Source organism: Camelus bactrianus, chromosome 1 (genome assembly GCF_048773025.1).
Source record: "Camelus bactrianus isolate YW-2024 breed Bactrian camel chromosome 1, ASM4877302v1, whole genome shotgun sequence".
NCBI lineage: Eukaryota > Metazoa > Chordata > Mammalia > Artiodactyla > Camelidae > Camelus > Camelus bactrianus.
Window position 1 is genome coordinate 126,624,299 of NC_133539.1, and position 16,531 is coordinate 126,640,829.

Sequence of the window (16,531 nt, forward strand, 5' to 3'; positions counted from 1 at the left end):
CCCCACACCAGGCACGCCCTCAGCTGAGAAGGGGCCAACTCCCCCATTGAGGTGTGTGCTGGTGGCTTCAGTGTGACCTGGCCCTGCCGGGACATGAACCTGCAGTGAGGTGGAGTGTCAGGAGGAGGGGGGTCCCTGCTGGGGCAGCAGGGGGCCCGGTAGCACCCTGCGCAGCCTGGTGCCTGGGGCTCCCCAATATCTCCTACGGCCCCCGGGTCGGCTCTGGTCTGGGCCACTCCATGCACCCTCCCAGTATCTTTTCATTAAGTCCCTTTTTTGCTTTTATCAGCCAGAGGTGGCTTCTGTTGCTTGTTCAGTGAAACAGTGCATCAGGAAACCAGACTATTTCTAAGATCAGTAAAATACGAACTTTGGTCAGCTCGCCGGGCAGACCGTGCAGCACAAATTCCCGCACAGGGCTGTGCAAATGCCTTACGTGAAGGGTCCTCATCATCTGTCTTCAGAGATACAGAAGCTCGTGGTTCAGGTAAAACCTCAGGGAGGGATTGAGGAATCCAAAGCTGGTTGGTTTCAAAGACTAACCGGTCAGACCAGACCCCTGAGCTGTGGTCAGAAGCCTGGCTCAATGTCACGCAGACTCAGCACCCTAAGTGTCCGGTGGGGCCGGTGCTGTTTCCTTTACAGGCTCTCGTTGGGGAGTCACTGTAGCCCCTTACACTCAGCAGGGAATCCAGCCCTCTTAGCCCCCACCCTGAGTGTTCCATGACACAAATCTCGGGAGTGTTTAATTTTCATCTTTGTTTAGGAGGATGAAGCTGGGGCAAGAGGAGAAATAAATTCATACTTAGTGACACCAAGTCACAGCCAGTACCTCCTCCTCGGAAAGCTATGTGCTCCCACAGTGGTGGCTGGGGGGCTGGGCAGAGCCCCTCCTCTGGTCACAGAGGGACTCACTCCTCTGACTGCAACTGATGGGTTGGACAACCAATCCAGAGGGGACAGAGCATCTTTCCCGGGAATTTGGAACTGACACACAGAAACTAATTTCACTCATCTGGGGATTGGGAGGAGGGTGGGAATCAAATGAAACCAGAGCAGGAGAGAAAGTTACAAGTGAATGACAGAGAGACAGAGAGACTGAACTTGTGAGAGTAAATAGTGTGAAGGAAGGATTACAATCAGGGCACAGAGGAATTCCAGCTCCTGGCAGTCTAGTGTGTCCCAGCCCATCAACAAACCTGCGGGATGGTTAACATCATTCCAGTTTTGCAGATTAGGAAACAGGCTGAAAGAGACGGGGGTTGGCTTTGGGTGCACAGTTAATTTAATTGCCACTGGACCCCTCACTTCCCACTGCCTGAAGGCACCATGATCCTCACAGGGACCCTGCAGTGCTGACAGCCTAGCACCCTGATCAAAGGGACCCTGCGGGAGTGGGAACCTCTCTGAGTTTGGAGAGTTCCCTGCACCGAGATTCCATGCATCAGCCGGCTCCCGCTCACCCCAGGTTAACGTCTCCCCAGCTGTGTAGTCCCCCGACCCGCTTCCCTCCCTGCCAGGCACCCCCGTCCTTACCACCGAGTGTACTGCAGGAATTCAGGCACAGGGATGCCCAAAGCAACACGAGCCCACCGGCTGTACAAACAGCAGACTCCCAGCCCCACCTGGGCTCCATGGGGATAGTAGGTGTCCTCACCTTTCATGTACCTAAGGCAATCTGTTTCTTCAGCTGGAGGCTATAGAGAAAAATAAAAGGTCCAAAACATTGTTCAGTGAGGAATTCCTCCAAGGACCTGACTTCAGAGTCTACAACCAGTTGTGCTGGCCGCTCTTACCCCCGGACTTTGGGTGAGGTGTATTATTGATCAGCACAATCGCCGGTGGCCCAGCTCCTGGGCTTGGCTGCCCAGAGGGGGCTGGGGGAATGGGTAAGGCCAGGGCACTCAGGAAGAGCACAGAGGACCTGACATCTCGCCTCCGCAGTTGTAAACCCTTCCCCAAATCTCAAGGCATCGGACAGAGTGCAGCCACCACAATAATGAGATGTTCCCATCTCTTCACTCACTCCTGTTGGTTCACTTACGTGCTGAGCATCCACTGGGTCACAGGACATGACACACAGGATGGCCGATGGGACAGGCTTGGTAATTCCCCCTGGATCCTGTTCAATCTGATGGAAGAATGATCACTCATAAACGGTTTCTCAAAAGGATACATAGACAGGAGACAAACTGCAGAGTGAATCAAATTTTAAAATATAAATGAAGATCCCCCAATCTCCCCGCATAAGGTTAACAGCATAAAGAAAATAGATCTTGCCTTTGATCACCAAGGAAGTGGTCACCCTCTCTCAGGAGGAAAGGAGAGTTAATCTTTGAGCAGGACACAGAAGTGCTCCATCGAATTGGACCAGGACCTCTGCATTCATTCAGCAAATCTGTATAAGCTCCTACTACTTATGGGAATCTAGTAACTATACCCATTCCCAAGGCTCTTGGGCTTTATTAGTCAACAAAATAGACACGACTCCCCATCACTGGGGGCTCAGAGTTTTAGCAGAGAAAACAGGCAACATGATGGGGGTAGCAAGAGCTTGGGGAAAAATAAGAGTGATATGAGCAAACTCAGGTGATTGTGGTGGGGTGGGAGGCAGGCAGGAGGGAATAAGGCAATCCTGGCAGATCTCAAGGAGTAATGAACTTGAAGCAGAATAGATCCGGAGGAAGAAGGAAGAGCCGGAGCCAGAGGCCCCCAGAGTGATGGGGAGAGTGTGGGCGGAGAGGCAGAGCAGGCCGGGTCCTCGAAGACTTTGGGACGACTTTGGCTCCTAATGGAATGGTGACCCTTTTAGTGAGTTTTGATGGGATGGGTGATGTCCAATTTATGCTTTTGTTTTGGGTTTTCTTGGGAGGAGGTTAATTTATTTATTTTAGTGAAGGTGCTGTAGTTTGAACCCAGGATCTCATGCATGCTAAGCATGCACTGTATCACTGAGCTACACCCACCCCCTCAATGTATGCTTTTATAGGCTCCCTCTGACTCTGTGTGGATGAGATTGTAGAAAAGCAAAGATGGAAGAAGTAGGCTAATTGGTGTCCAACAAGGGGTTGAAGGTGGCTCCTAGGAGGGTGGGGAACAGGGAGTACGTGGTTAATGAATTCAGAGTAGCCAGAATTTTCTAACAAGCTGGATTTGCTGTCTGTGTGTGTGTAAGAGAATGAGAGAGAGAGAACATGGTTCCAACATCTGGACCTGGAAAATGGGATGGATGTCCTCTCCATCCACAGGGGATGGGACAAGATGGGGCTGAGCAGGTGGAAAGGGGCTGGAATCAGCTCAGTTCTTCAATGTCATGGTTAAGGAGTCTATTAGATATTGCCACAGAAATGCCTAATAGGTAGAGGAGTCTGGGGTTTTTTTTCTTTCTTTTTAACATTAAAAAATATAATTTAAATGTATTAATTTTATTATGTGAATGGATTTGGAATTTTATTTCATGCCAAGTTATATGTTATAATAGCCAAATGGAAAATATATCAGAAAAGGGGAGAAATGAGGGCTTTCACATAAACTGACTGTCCATAACGTAGGTAAAATTTCAATGAAACCGTCTTCAGTGCAAAAACCTCATCATGGTGTTACATAAAATTAAATGAAAAAGGACTATGTTGATGTATCATTATTTCATGTTACATAGTAGCCCCAAACAAACACACTGTTTAACTATGAGGCTTGTAGAAATACTATTCACTTTATTGACATAAATACAGAAATGCAGAAAGGTTCTAAGGTAGAATAAGCATCTTAGTGGAAATAATAGAGATCTGAGCATTTCACATGATATGTATGGACTGATTCAAAATTTGGAAAAGTAATTTACACAGTAGAACATATGTATGAATGTGAAAGCAAGATGAACGAAAGAAAAAGAATATGAGTATCAGGGAGAGAGTTCCAAATGGAAAAGGCCAATCAGGGAGTTTTGGACAAATCGAGAAATTGATGGCATGTCAATTTCCAAGTCTGGTTGCTTCCACCAAAAGTATAGCAGTGAGAGAGAGGAGAGACCCAGGACCCAACTCCGAGGCACATTCGCAGTAAATATTTGGAAAAAAGAGGAGACGTTGGCAAAAGACCATCCAGTGGATCGAAAGCAGAGCGATGGGCTGGAGGCCAAGTGAAGCAGGAACACGGGGGAGGAGAAATGGAAGAGCTGGGTCAAATGCTGCCAAAGGGCCACGCATGATGAAGACTAAAAACTGACCACTATATTTAGCAACGTGGGGTCACTGATGGCCTTGACAGAGCAGTTTCCATAGAGCGAGGGATCAGGGGAAAAGCCAGAGTGGGTGCAAAAGGGAATGGCTCAAGAGAATATGCAGACAGTGAGTTTAAACGACTCATTAAAGATTTGCTGCAAAGACATGGGGTGGCAATTGGTGGGGGCCAATTAGAGTCAAGGAGTGCTGTTTGTTTCTTTTAAGAGGATGGACTTTTATATACTGATAGGAGCCATCTAGCAGGAGAACAAAATAGATGAGGTAGTGACAGAGAGGATGGATGTGGGAGTGACAGCCCGGAGAAGATTGTATGGATGGGCCCCCTGGTGACTTTTGGATGATCTGGCTTTCGGTGTCACCTGTAATAAGAGGTGGGGCAGCGAGAGTGAGGTCACAGACATCAGAAGGCGAGCGGATGTGCTGAGAGTTGCTGATGAAAGTTCTCTTCTGTTGGCTTCAGTTTGCTTGGTCAAAGTAGAAAAGTAAACTTACCAGCTGAGGGAAGAGAAGGAAGAGTTACTGGAGTCATGAGCAGAAGATACAAAAGAGCCTTCAGGGACAATGGGACAGTGAAAAGAGCAGAGGGAGACGGGGGGAGTGTGCTCCCAGAAAGTTACGTTTTATCTTTGAGGTCCCCAAGTGTTGGATGTGTGATTGCCCTTCCTGCTGTCTACGAAATAAAAATTGAGTATGGTTCAGGGAAAATGCTATTTCTTTCTAAGAGGCTGCCTGTTTCTCAGGAACGGTCATCTTAAACTGCAAACACTACAAAAATGTTGAAAAGGAGAACTTGTGTACCCAATGACCCACTATTTTCTATAAATTTGGTTGCTATTTAGTTCCCCTATCAATACCACAGAACCGATACTGCCTAGGATGGAGATACATCGATGCTTAAATGGAAATGAAATCTGTATCTTTTTCCTAAACTCCATGGCTTCCTTACCATCCCATTCCCCTTGGAATTTAGGGGTGTCCGGTATAAGAAATAAGAAACAGTTTGAGAAAATCCCGGCTCAGAATTACACAGCACAACCTCAGCTCAGAAGTATACAGCCATAAAAATGTTTAGAAGCAAAACTCCATAACTACTCTTAAAGAATTTTGCAAACCTGGGCCTGCCCAGATGTTTCCAAACTGGAAAGGTACTCCAATCAGTTGACCGGTACGGGAACCAGAGGCTGGTCAGCCTTTTCTGTAAAAGCCAGAGAGTAAATATTTTCAGTTTTGCAGATCATTTTGTTGTAACCATGCAGGTCTGCAATAAGAAAGCGAAGAGCACTGGGAGACACGAAACAAATGGGCATGCCCACACCCTCCCTTCCACTCAGGGCAGCTTCTCTGTGGTGGGGAGCTTTGCCACAATGACTTGTTTCTTTGTTTCCATTGGTTTCTTTGTTTCCACCTTACTGCTCAAACTCAGAACTTCAAGTGAGCCTGGTCCTTCAGCATCCATGCAGAAAGAAGGCTGAGCGGGGGTGGGGATCCCACCTGACAGAGAAGAGAGATGGCTTGTCACCATGACATGAGACAATCACACCTTCCGGGGTGAAAGGGAACAAAGATAAGGGAGGGGCACAGCAGTGGGACCCCTGGGTCACCTGCCAGGCTTGCTCTCCCTCCACGGCCACCCTGGGGGCCTGGGTGGTGTTGGAACTCAGCTACAGTGATTAGGCTGAGGGGACTCAGCATAAAGGACCCTCCGTCTCCACACCGGGTTCCAAACGCAGCCTCTCTAAGTCTACCCTCTGAATTTCTGGAACTCAGCTGGAAGAATACATGATCAGGCCAGACCCAGAGCCCAAGCCAAACACGACAAGGGTCACGTGGGGTTGTAACCCGGTGCTCAGCGGTCGGGGTCTAATTGCAAATCTGCAGAAATCCCTGTTCTGCCTCATTCCTGGGAGAAACCCCACATCTCTTCCTGCTCTGTCTGTTCTTCTCTTGAGGCTATTGTCCTGGAGGGATGCAGAGTCCTTGAACCTGGCCCTCCAAACGTACATAAGCAGCCTGTTCAATAAAACAAATTATGCACTTTTTCACATTTGCCAGTTTTTTGATTCCAGAAAGGCTGCGGGACTCTTTCTCACTGTCTCCTGTGCCCCCACCACTTGGTGGCCCTCTCCTCATGGAAACACGATTTCCCACAACTGCACCCTGCCTCCCAGCTTGTCAGAGGGGAGTGACCCACAAAGACACAGGTGTTTGTGAGGATCCTGTCCCCCAGCAGAAAGCCTACTCCTGGAGCCACGGACAGGGATCTGGCCTCCTGAGCCGCTCAGCTCTAATTGAAAGCCTAAACTGGGGACCCCGAACATTGCTGACTGACTTTCTGAGTCACCTGGGCTGGAAGGGCCTGATTTTTCTTTCCAAGAATGGATGTAGCGCAGCCTCCATTTTCAGGGCTGACATTCATGACGTATCTAGTTCCCCCAAATGCACCCCAGGAAGGAAAGGCCCTTCCATCCCACTGGTTAGAAACCCAGCCCAGGGGAGTTCCGAAGCACTGCATTGCTGTCAGGTCCAGCATCCCTGCAGAGTGGCCCCTGCCCCTGAATGAGCCCCTTCCCTGGGCCTTCCCTGCCTCGACATGACCACACCCCAGGTGGTGCTGGGGAAGGCAGGGAGTGCAGTGAGGGGAGGGGGGAAGCAGAGCCCCTTGCTCTGGAGTGAGGAGACCACAGAGAAAGGCACACACCACCCCGACCCTATACCCCAAACTCTTAGCCCCGCCAACACAGGGGCCGCTCTGCGCCCTCTCACCGTGGCTCTCCTGTGAGACTGCACCCAACCCGACATCTGGCACCCAAGCCCTACCTCCCCTCTTATGACAGATCCCGTCTTCTTGGAAACTGCCTAGCAGCGCGTATTCAAGGCCGGAAGCGGGCCTGGCGGATCTGCACTTCAGGTGCCCTACCTGGCCAGCCGTGCGTGCCTGGGCTCAGTCCTCTATCTTGCCCACCGGTAGCCTGGGTCCACGTCCGGTGCAAGCGGAGGCCACGGAGCCCAGGCTGATCCCCACACACGGACAGGTGAGGGTGCCCCCGCCCCGCTGCCCCGCTGCCCCGCCCACTGGTGGCAGCAACGCCCCAGCCTCCGGCCGGCGCCACCTGCAGGTCAGGACTTCCGCGCGGCCCTGCCCTCCCCGGCCCCGCCCAGCTGTCCCATAAGCCTCCCCCCACCCCCGTCCTGGCTGCGCCCTGGCTCGCATTGGCTCCGCAAGTTCTGCCCTCGCACAACTAGACTCGGGAGGACGCACGACGCAAGCGCTAGGGGAGGGCCCCGCGGAGTTGCCATGGTTACAGGCGCCACGCTCTGCGCGGGCCGGCGTGCGCTTCTGGGGCGGGTAGCGGGCTCCGGAAGTGTGCAGCTGCCCGGGACCATGGCGGTGCTTGCTGCTGGGGATGGCGGCTTGCTCGGCCGGGCGACTAGTTCTGGCCTGGTCAGTCGGCGGCCGACATCCTGTCTGGGGCGGCGTCCCACAGATGGTAAACGTACGTCCGCGCCGTCGGCGGGGCCGGCGGACATGAACTGGGGTGGGATCGGGGTTGGGGCGGTGGCCGGGGAGGGCTGTGGTGCCGGGGAGCGTGTTGGGGCGGGGCGGGGCAGGGCTTGGGCACAGCCTCAAGCTTTCCTCCCCCTCAGGCCCTGGGGCTGGGGCCGCGAGTCTGGGTCGCCCTTGGTGGCCGCGGCCTCCCAGAAACCCCCGGAAAGGGCAGGCGGAGGACCCATCTTAGATGAAGCGGGGCCTTACCCGGGTTTTGAAGAGCCCCAGAATCAGATGTTGGAATGGGGTGGCTTATCAGCCTTGTTTATCTGCAGGGAAATTTCAGTTCCATCCAGATGTTGGTTCCTTCAGTCAACCTCAGGAAAAAGACACAAGGGTCAGTGCCGATAAGCAGTTATCTAGGGCTTGACTCAAAATAAACTATGCGGGGTGTAGGGATGGTAGATGGGACCCTCCCTCTTGAAGTTAGCAGTCTTCTGGGATTAGAGGCCCCAGTTGAGGATTACATCCTCATCTGCAGTAATGGAGCTTGTGAGGAACACACAGAGAAGGGAGGGGTGTGGTGGCGGTAACTCATTACAGAATCCAGGACCCTTGCCTGGCTCTTGTGTAGAAGAGTCTCGCCTTGGATAGGGCAGCAGTTATCAAAGTGTATCCAAGGCCCCTGAGGTGCAAGACCATTTTCATAGAAACGCCGGGATGTCACCTGCCTTTTGCACACTCTTGCTCTCCCGAGTTCCTGCGGGGTTTTCCAGGGAAAACCTGGCCTGCGATATCACAAAACAGGGAATGCAGAGGCAGATAGGAGAATTCAGCTCTCACCAGTCCAAAAGAGATTTGCAGAAATTAAAATCACTGCTATTCTTCTCACTAATGATTTTTCTTTTGAAAAATAGAATTATATTTTGTTTAAGAGTATTAATGGTAACATACAGTAGATTGTTAATATTTTTAAGTGAATTCATACACTTTTTCTAACTTCTTATTTAACTTCTAACACAGGAAATATTGATAGATTAAACTCACATAAATAGCAGCCTTTTGGAGTTCTCAGTAATTGTTAAGAGTGTATAGGGTTCTGTAGAACAAGAAGTTTGAGAGCCCCTGGAGAACGGGTGCTCAGATGCTAGTCGGGTGCTTAGTGGTGTTAGACGGATGCCAAGATGTCTTCCGCAACTGCTCCCGGACTTGAAGTAATTGGCCACATGGAGATGGGTGGGCAGTGCCTCCACTTTACAAACCAGAAGCTGCTGAATGTGTCTGGAGTCTAGGCCATGGGCTGTGCAGGGATTCCCGTTGTATCTGTTCTATCTAAGCCGGGATTCCTGTGCAGAGGCCTGGCCCTGAAGACCCGCTCTCCTTTGCTCCCAGCCAGGTACCTTCTGTGTGACTTCAACCCTCCAGAGGGCTTCAACCTCCGTAGGAACGTCTGCATCCACATTGCCTTCCTCCTGAAGACCCTGCTGAAGATGGAGGAGCCGGTACTGGTGCTATTCCCTTGGGGCCACCTCTACCACTGGCAGAGCCCCGATCCCTGGTCCGACTCCTTTGACCTCCCAAGTCTCAACAGAAACATCCCTGACATTGAGTACGAGCAGTTCATTGCAGGTGAGGTGGTGGTCATTTAACTGGGGCCAGGTGGTCTTTGTTCTGGTTCCGATCTGAACATCGGGCCATCTTACTTTGGGCTTGTCGGTCTGCTTAGGGGCCCTGCTCAGGTTTCCTACACTGCAGGTGAATTTGGTTTTTCCATAGTTTTTTCGGGAAGTCAATTTGAAGTGTATGAGCTCTATGTCCCCTCCCCTCTGAAAACCCTGGCCTCCTGGTGAGATGCAGCGGTGACAAGGAGGCCACTGCCACAGAAGCCCTTGTCCCAGAAAGAGTCGCTCTCTGTGCAGTCAGGGCTGTTCTTACCTGTAGGAAAACACGATGTGTGTGGAGCATGGGCCACGTGCTGGAGAAGATATGTAACTGCCCATCCAGTATAATTTGGTCCTGCTCAAGCTACCCATTTAAATTTTGTAAGAGGGAAGAGTTCAAGATTTTCTTTGAATAAAGGTATTTAGAGCTTATCAATTTTTTTTTAAATTGAAATGTGTTTGATTTACAATGTTTTGTTAGTTTCAGTTATACAGCTGTTTTGTTAGTTTCAGGTATGCAGCATAGTGATTCAGTTGTACATATACATAGTCTATTCTTTTTCAGGTTCTTTTCCATTATAGGTTGCAAGATACTGAATATTCTTCCCTGTGTTCTACAGTGAATCCTTGTCGTTTGTCTGTTTTACATATAGTAATTTGTATCTGTTAATCCCAAACTCCTGTTTGTTTTATAAGTCTGTGAGTCTGTTTTTTGTTTTATAGATAAGTCCATTTGTATCATTTTTTTAAAAATTCCACATATAAATGATATCATATGATACTTGTCTTTGTCTAACTTATTTCACTTAGTGAGATAATCTCCAGTTCCATCCATGTTGCTGTAAATGGCCTTATTTCCTTCTTTGTTATGACTGAGTAATATTCTGTTATATCTAAATACCACATCTTTATCCAGTCATCTGTCAGTGAATGTTTAGGTTGCTTCTATGTCTTGGCCATTGTAAACAGTGCTCCTGTGGAAATTGGGGTGCAGGTATCTTTTGGAATGAAGGTTCCCTCTGGATATATGCCCAGGACTGGGATTGCTGGATTAGGTGATAAGCCTTTTTTTTTTTTTTTTTTTTTTTTGTCTTTTGAGGAATCTCCATACTGTTTTCCACAGTGGCTGCACCAAACTACATTCCCACCAACAATGTAGGAGGGTTTCATTTTCTCCACAGCCTCTCCGGCATTTATGGTTTGTGGACTTTTGAATGATGGCCATTCTGACTGGTGTGAGATGATAACATTGTAGCTTTGAGCTGCATTTCTCTGATAATTGAACGATATTAAGCATTTTTTAAATGCCTATTGGCCATCTGTGTGTCTTCATTGGAGAATTGCTTGTTTAGTTGTTCTGCCCATTTTTGGATTTGGTTGTTTATTTTTTTCTTATTAAGTTGTATGGACTATTTATATAGTCTAGAAATTAAGCCATGGTCAGTCTCATCTTTTGCAAATATTTTCTCCCATTCCATAGGTTGTCTTTTAGTTTTACTTATGGTTTCTATTGCTGTGCAAAAGTTTATAAGTTTAATTAGGTCTCATTTATTTATTTTGGCTTTTATTTCTGTTGCTTGGGTTGCTTAGATTGCCCTACGAAAACATTGCTGAGATGTATGTCAAATAATGTTTTGCCTATGTTTTCTTGTGAGAAGTTTATAGTGTCGCGTGTAATATTTAAGTCTTTAAGCCATTTTGAGTTTGTTTCTTTTTGGTTTTTTTGCGACTCTATTGTATGCTTTTGATTTGTGGTTACCTTATTCTTCAAATATATCAGCCCATTACTATATCTATTTCCTTTAGACTGATAATCACGTAGGCTCCAACACATCCTAAGAATAACGAAGAAAAAAAAGAAAGAAAAAAATCTACATTTTCTTGCTCCCCTCTCCCATTCCCAACTTTTTTTATTTTGATGTCCTTTTTCATTTTTACATCTTTATGTTTATTCTCTTGCAACTCGTTATTGCATTTCCAACTATGGTTTTCCTGTTTCTATAGCATCCTGCTTCCTTTCTGTTTAGAATAGAACCTTTTAATGTCTCTGTTAGGTTCAATATTGCTGAGTTATCTCACTTCCCCTCCCCCCTTCCCCCCAGGCCTCTGAATCCTCAGTCCAGGGAAGCTAAACCATTCTAGCCTTCATCGGTTCTGGGAAAGCAATATTCAGAGTGGGAAAAGACATTGAAAAATAATATTCTGTGAGTTGCATTCTACCCTTGCCCAGAGATGAGAAACATCTGAAGGTGGAGGAAAACAGTTGGAGGTGGGGAACACAAAGTCTTTTCTCCTTTTGCTACTGAAGAAATGATTGCTTTTGTAATTAGTGGTGATGCCCTTTAAATTGGTGAGATCGAGATTCCACAGCTTCAGCGCCTGTGAATAATCAGCTGGGAGAAAGCTCTCTAGGGCCCCTGCAGTGGGAAAGGCAGCCCCTCTGAGCACCTGTTGTTCTGTATTCTTCCTGCCTCCACACGGGTTCCCTAGGCACCGTGCAGGACGATGCAGTTACCCAAGGTGGAGGACGGGGAGACCCCTGCTGTGTGGCGAGCCACAGAAGCCCACACTTGAAGGACAAAATGTAGATTAGTGGGGCGGTCATAGGAACAGGGGATGGTTGAGACCCAGGATGGTGTCCTGGAGTCCAGCAGCCAAGGCTGGTGGGGCAGATTGGGCCCTGGGGCATGGGCAGTCCTTGAGGGATCTGAAGCAAAGATAGGAACCAAGAGACTGGATTCGTGTGGGGGTACGGCACCCCTTGGAGGCTGCGGGGCAGCTCAGTGGGCCCAGGGGGAGCAGGCACTTCCCCAAAGCTGGGTTGACAGGTCACAACCAACTCACTGGGGACCGAGAGGCACTGAGTCATTTTTAACTTTTTGTCCCTCTTCCTGGAAAAGAAACTGCTGCCTGTTAAATAGCCTGTGTCGTTAGTGAGAATTAAAGACATGAAGCAAGATTGCCTCAAAAGTCATCCATTGTTTAGTTGTTAATAAGGGTCAAATGAAAACTTGAATAGATGAAATGAAGCATTCATCAGAGGATTTGAAACTCCTTTAAAATAAAAATTCTTGCTGCCTTTGTTCTTCATTTCAGGGTTCACTTGGTGATAATAATCATAACCAAAGCAACAGCAAACCCTTACAGAACTCTGTCCTGCTGTTCCAGGAACGCTGTGTTCATGACAACCCAATGAGTTGGCACCACTGTGAGTTCCACTTTAAAGGTAAGGACATTCATTAATCACACGGCTAATAAATGGCAGAGCTGGGACTTGAACCCGAGCTCTCTGGCCCCAGAGACCCCTCTCAGCCCCTTCACTGCAGCTCATCACTTGGCATGCCCGACACAGGCCAGCATTTACGAGCAGCGTGACCTTGGCCAAGGCTGCTTCACTGCTTGGTCTCTGATTCCTCATCTGTAGAATGGGGGTGTGGGCAGTGAACTCTGTGAGCTCAGTGGTCACTTCCTCCAGCTCTGCAATTCTACTGCTTTGAGTTAGTATAGTAAGTATCCGAGTCCCTACATGGCCCACACATGGGCTGGCGCTTTGCTAGGCCCTGGGTTACGGAGCAAAGTAAGATCCGCCTGCTCCTCCGAGGAGCCTGTGTCCCTCCACGGCAAACAGCTGCGAGGCCCAGGCTCCCTCGCTGGCGGTCGGGGGCTGGGCAGGAATGTCTGATAAGAGAAGATGGAGGCAGAGCCCCTCCGGGAACAGTGGTGGCCACACAGCTCTCAGGAGCGAGAGCCTCTGTCCAGGCTGCTGAGAGGGGGATCCTCATGAGGCCAGTAGTCCCCCCAACCTAAGCCCTCAGGACAAAGATCCAGCCATCCCTGCAGTGTCACCATAGAGCCAGTCCATCCTCATCACTGTGCCTCTGTGCTCCTTTGTCCTGGGGCCTCTCTTCCCCCTACACCCAGAAGACTCTTCTCCCTCTCTTCTCTGAGTGCCCCCTCACTTCACCCGTGGTCCCTGCTTCCTGGGCCACCATCACTGGAGTTGACGCTTTGCACCTTCACAACCCCCGTTTGATCAGGAGCCTGGGTTGGCCTCCTTGTGCTCACTTTCCACCTTCAGATGATTGCTCCTCCCCTCGTGGGAGCACATGGAAAACCCAGATCCTTTCCTAGCAGTGCCTGCCACCCTGGCCTCCCTGCTCATCTGCCTCAGTCAGGAGCACCTGGACCACCAGCTCTGTATTGCCTCGCCTCCTACCATCAAGACGTCAAAGTTCATTCTCCTTCCACCACCCAGTATGGTCATTGTAGGGTCTTCTTCTCTGTCAGCCTGAGCCAGCCACCCCCCATTCACCCTACCCCCGGGCTCATACCCGGGCGTGTCTCCACCCCAGGTCCAGCCTCTCTCCTTTAAGTGCCCACCTCTAGCCGTCCAGCTTCTTCTCCACCAGCCTCCCTGGCCCTCCTTCACCCTCACTGGGGCATCATGTGCTGACTCCTCTGCTTTCCTGCCTGTCCACGTTCCTCTTACTTCCACTTCCCCACCTTCCAGCTCTGCATCCACAGTCAGCACTCTCTTTATGACAGACAAAACCCCCTTGAGCCTTGACCTTTTCAGTTCCTCACCAGGCCGACTTCCATCTCGGTTCACCCAGCTCTACTTGTTCTGAGCCTGCAGGCAGCAGGCTCTCCCAGCACAGATTTCCAAGACTACAAATCAATGCCCACCATGTTGCCGCTGCCAGGCAATCCTCCAGGATTTCTCTAGTGAGCACATTTCCCCACTTATCACTCAGTGGTGTCAACATTCTCTGCTCTCTGCACACCTCTAACCTTCCCTCTGTCTCTTCCCTGACTCCCAGCAGATGGCCTTGCCTCCTGCTTCAGAGAGAATGACATGTCACTGGAAAGGAGCTCGCTCACCTGCAGCAAACCTGCTCACCTCACCTTTTATCTGTCCCTCTCCCACCTGGACTCTAGCTGTAGTTGTTCTTAATTCAGTGAGTTTAGTTGACATATATATACACAGTTAAAAGCATAGCACACTATCGGCTACCTTCTAGGGGTTACTTTTTCAATTTAACATGGAGTGTGTGATTCATCCACTTCATTGCATGTACCTGCAGTTCATTTGTTTTAACTGATCTTAAATGTTGTGTGTGTGAAAGTAACACAAGGCAAGGGTAAGCCAGGATTCAGGATGCTGGTTACTTCCTGTGAGAAGAGGCCAAGAGCAGGATAGGGAAAGAGGACACGGTATGTCACTGTCAATATTCCTGTTATGATGCTGGGTGATAGGTTCATAACTGTGTCTTATAATATTAATTTTAATACATAAATACCTCTGACAGGCACCTAAGATGAGAATGTGTCATGAACCAAGACATACAATGGGTAATATTACATCATTATTGTTATGTAATCTTGTTATATTATATATTAATCATAATCTTACATTATTTGTTATGGGTTATATATTATATAGATGCATGAATTATATATTATGTGTATAAACACCTACATATGTATTATATACTATCTGCTAATAAATAAACAGAAGATAATATGCTAGTATATCTTCTATTATGTATTATTTAATAAATAATAACATACTCTATCCTGTTATATGACATGGAACATAATCTTTAATAAAATAAGAAATCTGTCAATATATATTGGTAATTAATAAAATTAAATAAAACAGCCCGCAGCTTTTAACGCCGACACCGCTCCAGCTGTCACTGTGATTTCTCTTCCCTTTCATGGCCGAGGCCCTCACAGTGCTATCCGTTCCCCCTTTCATCTCCTTATCCTGAACCTTCCTCCTCCTCCCATCCCATGCTGCCTTCTGCCCCGTGGCCCCTCTAGTCACCAGCGGCCTCTGGGGCACTGATCTGCGGGCATGGTCTCAGGCCCCAGCTCACCTGCCTGTCCGCCGCCTCTGCCACCGCTGGTGGGGGCGGGGCGGGGGTCAGAGTGCACCCCTTGTCCTGGAAGAGAACACAGCACAGACTGTGACCAGCAGCAGGTGTGGCCGGGAACTGCAGGACTTGGGGGAGAGCCAGACTGTCTGCATCCAGACCTGGGGCACTTGGAGTGTGAAGAAGCCCCGTCCTCACTGCCCCTGAAGTGAGGAAAACACCCTCAGGTGAGTTAAAGTGCTTATGACCTAGGTCTGTTGGCTGGAAAGGACAAACGGGCCCCTAAGGGGAGGGTAGTTGATGTTCCAGGCCCCACCAAAGCCCTAAGGGCTGGCGGGGAACCAGGCTGGACGCTCCACTGGACCCAGTGCCCCCTCGGGGGTGGGGCCTTCGGGAACAAGCAGAAAGCCCTCTGTCTCTGGGGGGGAACGGGGCAGTGTGGGAGCATCCCTGCAGCGAGTCAAGTGAAGTCAGGGCCTGTGGGATCCATTTGTATGGCCACATCGAGCCTCAGCAGAAGCCACAGCAGGAGTGGATACCTGTCTCTCCAGCTGTCATCCTCGTGTCTGAGTGCCAGGCTTCAGACCCGATCCCCTGGGGCGCTAGGACAGTTATAGACAGAGGCGGCTCGGGGAGGCCTCAAGAGGGTGGTACTGGCCTTCCTGCCAACACGATTACATGAAGATCAAACAGTCCATCGATGGGAAGTAAATAAGAACCATGGTCACCTCTGGACCCCAAGCTTAGACGTGGTGCATGGGGGACATTTATCGACAATTCAGCGAGGTTCCGGCCAGAGCTAGAGGCCAGGGCAGCAAGCCGGGAGTGACACTGAGGAGCATCATTGTGCAGAGGCTGGACTGGGTGTCTGCAGGCTCCTCCCAGGAGAAGCCTCAGAGTTTGGGAGGTGGCTAACATGGTTCCTTCATGTCACCAGCAAGTGGTGCCACCTGTGGAAAATCAGCTGTGATCCTGAGATGGGTCAGCCCTGGGTGATGTGATAAAGGCTCCTACAAGAGGGGGCGCCAGATGGACAGTGAACCAACCAACAGGCTGATGAGATTCCCACCTGTGTTTATCGTGCTTTCATAGCCAAGAATGAGGAGAGAGTTGAATGGCTCACCATGAATATTTTAACAACTTTAGAGAGTTCCATGTCTCACTGCATTTAAGTGTCACCTGGAAGAATTCAAGCAGTGTCTAGACCCAGGGGAGGCAAACGGCCTCTCGGTTCCTCTTCAACCTGGCAAACCCAGCAGCCCT

General features: G+C 49.4%; 2 protein-coding genes across 11 annotated transcripts in view; one reads left to right on the forward strand and one right to left on the reverse strand.

Moving 5' to 3' along the window:
• The window catches only part of LOC141578890 (uncharacterized), a 190,692-nt gene extending 183,308 nt beyond the window's left edge, over positions 1-7,384 (reverse strand). The window contains exons 1-6 of the mRNA XM_074372620.1: positions 7,159-7,384; positions 5,354-5,732; positions 4,601-4,736; positions 2,045-2,131; positions 1,537-1,697; positions 1,200-1,246 (exon numbers count right to left, since the gene is read on the reverse strand). Of these exons, the coding sequence (XP_074228721.1) occupies positions 1,200-1,246; positions 1,537-1,697; positions 2,045-2,131; positions 4,601-4,642 (337 nt within the window). The 5' untranslated portion in view covers positions 4,643-4,736; positions 5,354-5,732; positions 7,159-7,384. The remainder of the gene's footprint in view (positions 1-1,199; positions 1,247-1,536; positions 1,698-2,044; positions 2,132-4,600; positions 4,737-5,353; positions 5,733-7,158) is intronic.
• A 30-nt stretch (positions 7,385-7,414) lies between these two features.
• LOC141578891 (GDP-fucose protein O-fucosyltransferase 2-like) lies at positions 7,415-15,018 on the forward strand. Of its 10 annotated transcripts, XM_074372690.1 has the most exons (5): positions 7,415-7,735; positions 9,121-9,357; positions 11,492-11,658; positions 12,486-12,615; positions 13,524-15,018. In XM_074372690.1, exons 1-3 carry the CDS (start codon positions 7,537-7,539, stop codon positions 11,497-11,499), a joined length of 444 nt encoding a protein of 147 aa, XP_074228791.1. In that variant the 5' UTR covers positions 7,415-7,536; the 3' UTR covers positions 11,500-11,658; positions 12,486-12,615; positions 13,524-15,018. The 10 variants fall into 10 exon arrangements, with proteins under 10 accessions (XP_074228791.1, XP_074228741.1, XP_074228736.1 ...); XM_074372640.1 differs by lacking the exon at positions 11,492-11,658 and having other exon boundaries at positions 12,558-12,615; positions 13,521-15,018; XM_074372635.1 differs by lacking the exon at positions 11,492-11,658 and having other exon boundaries at positions 12,558-12,615.
• Positions 15,019-16,531: the final 1,513 nt, after the last annotated feature.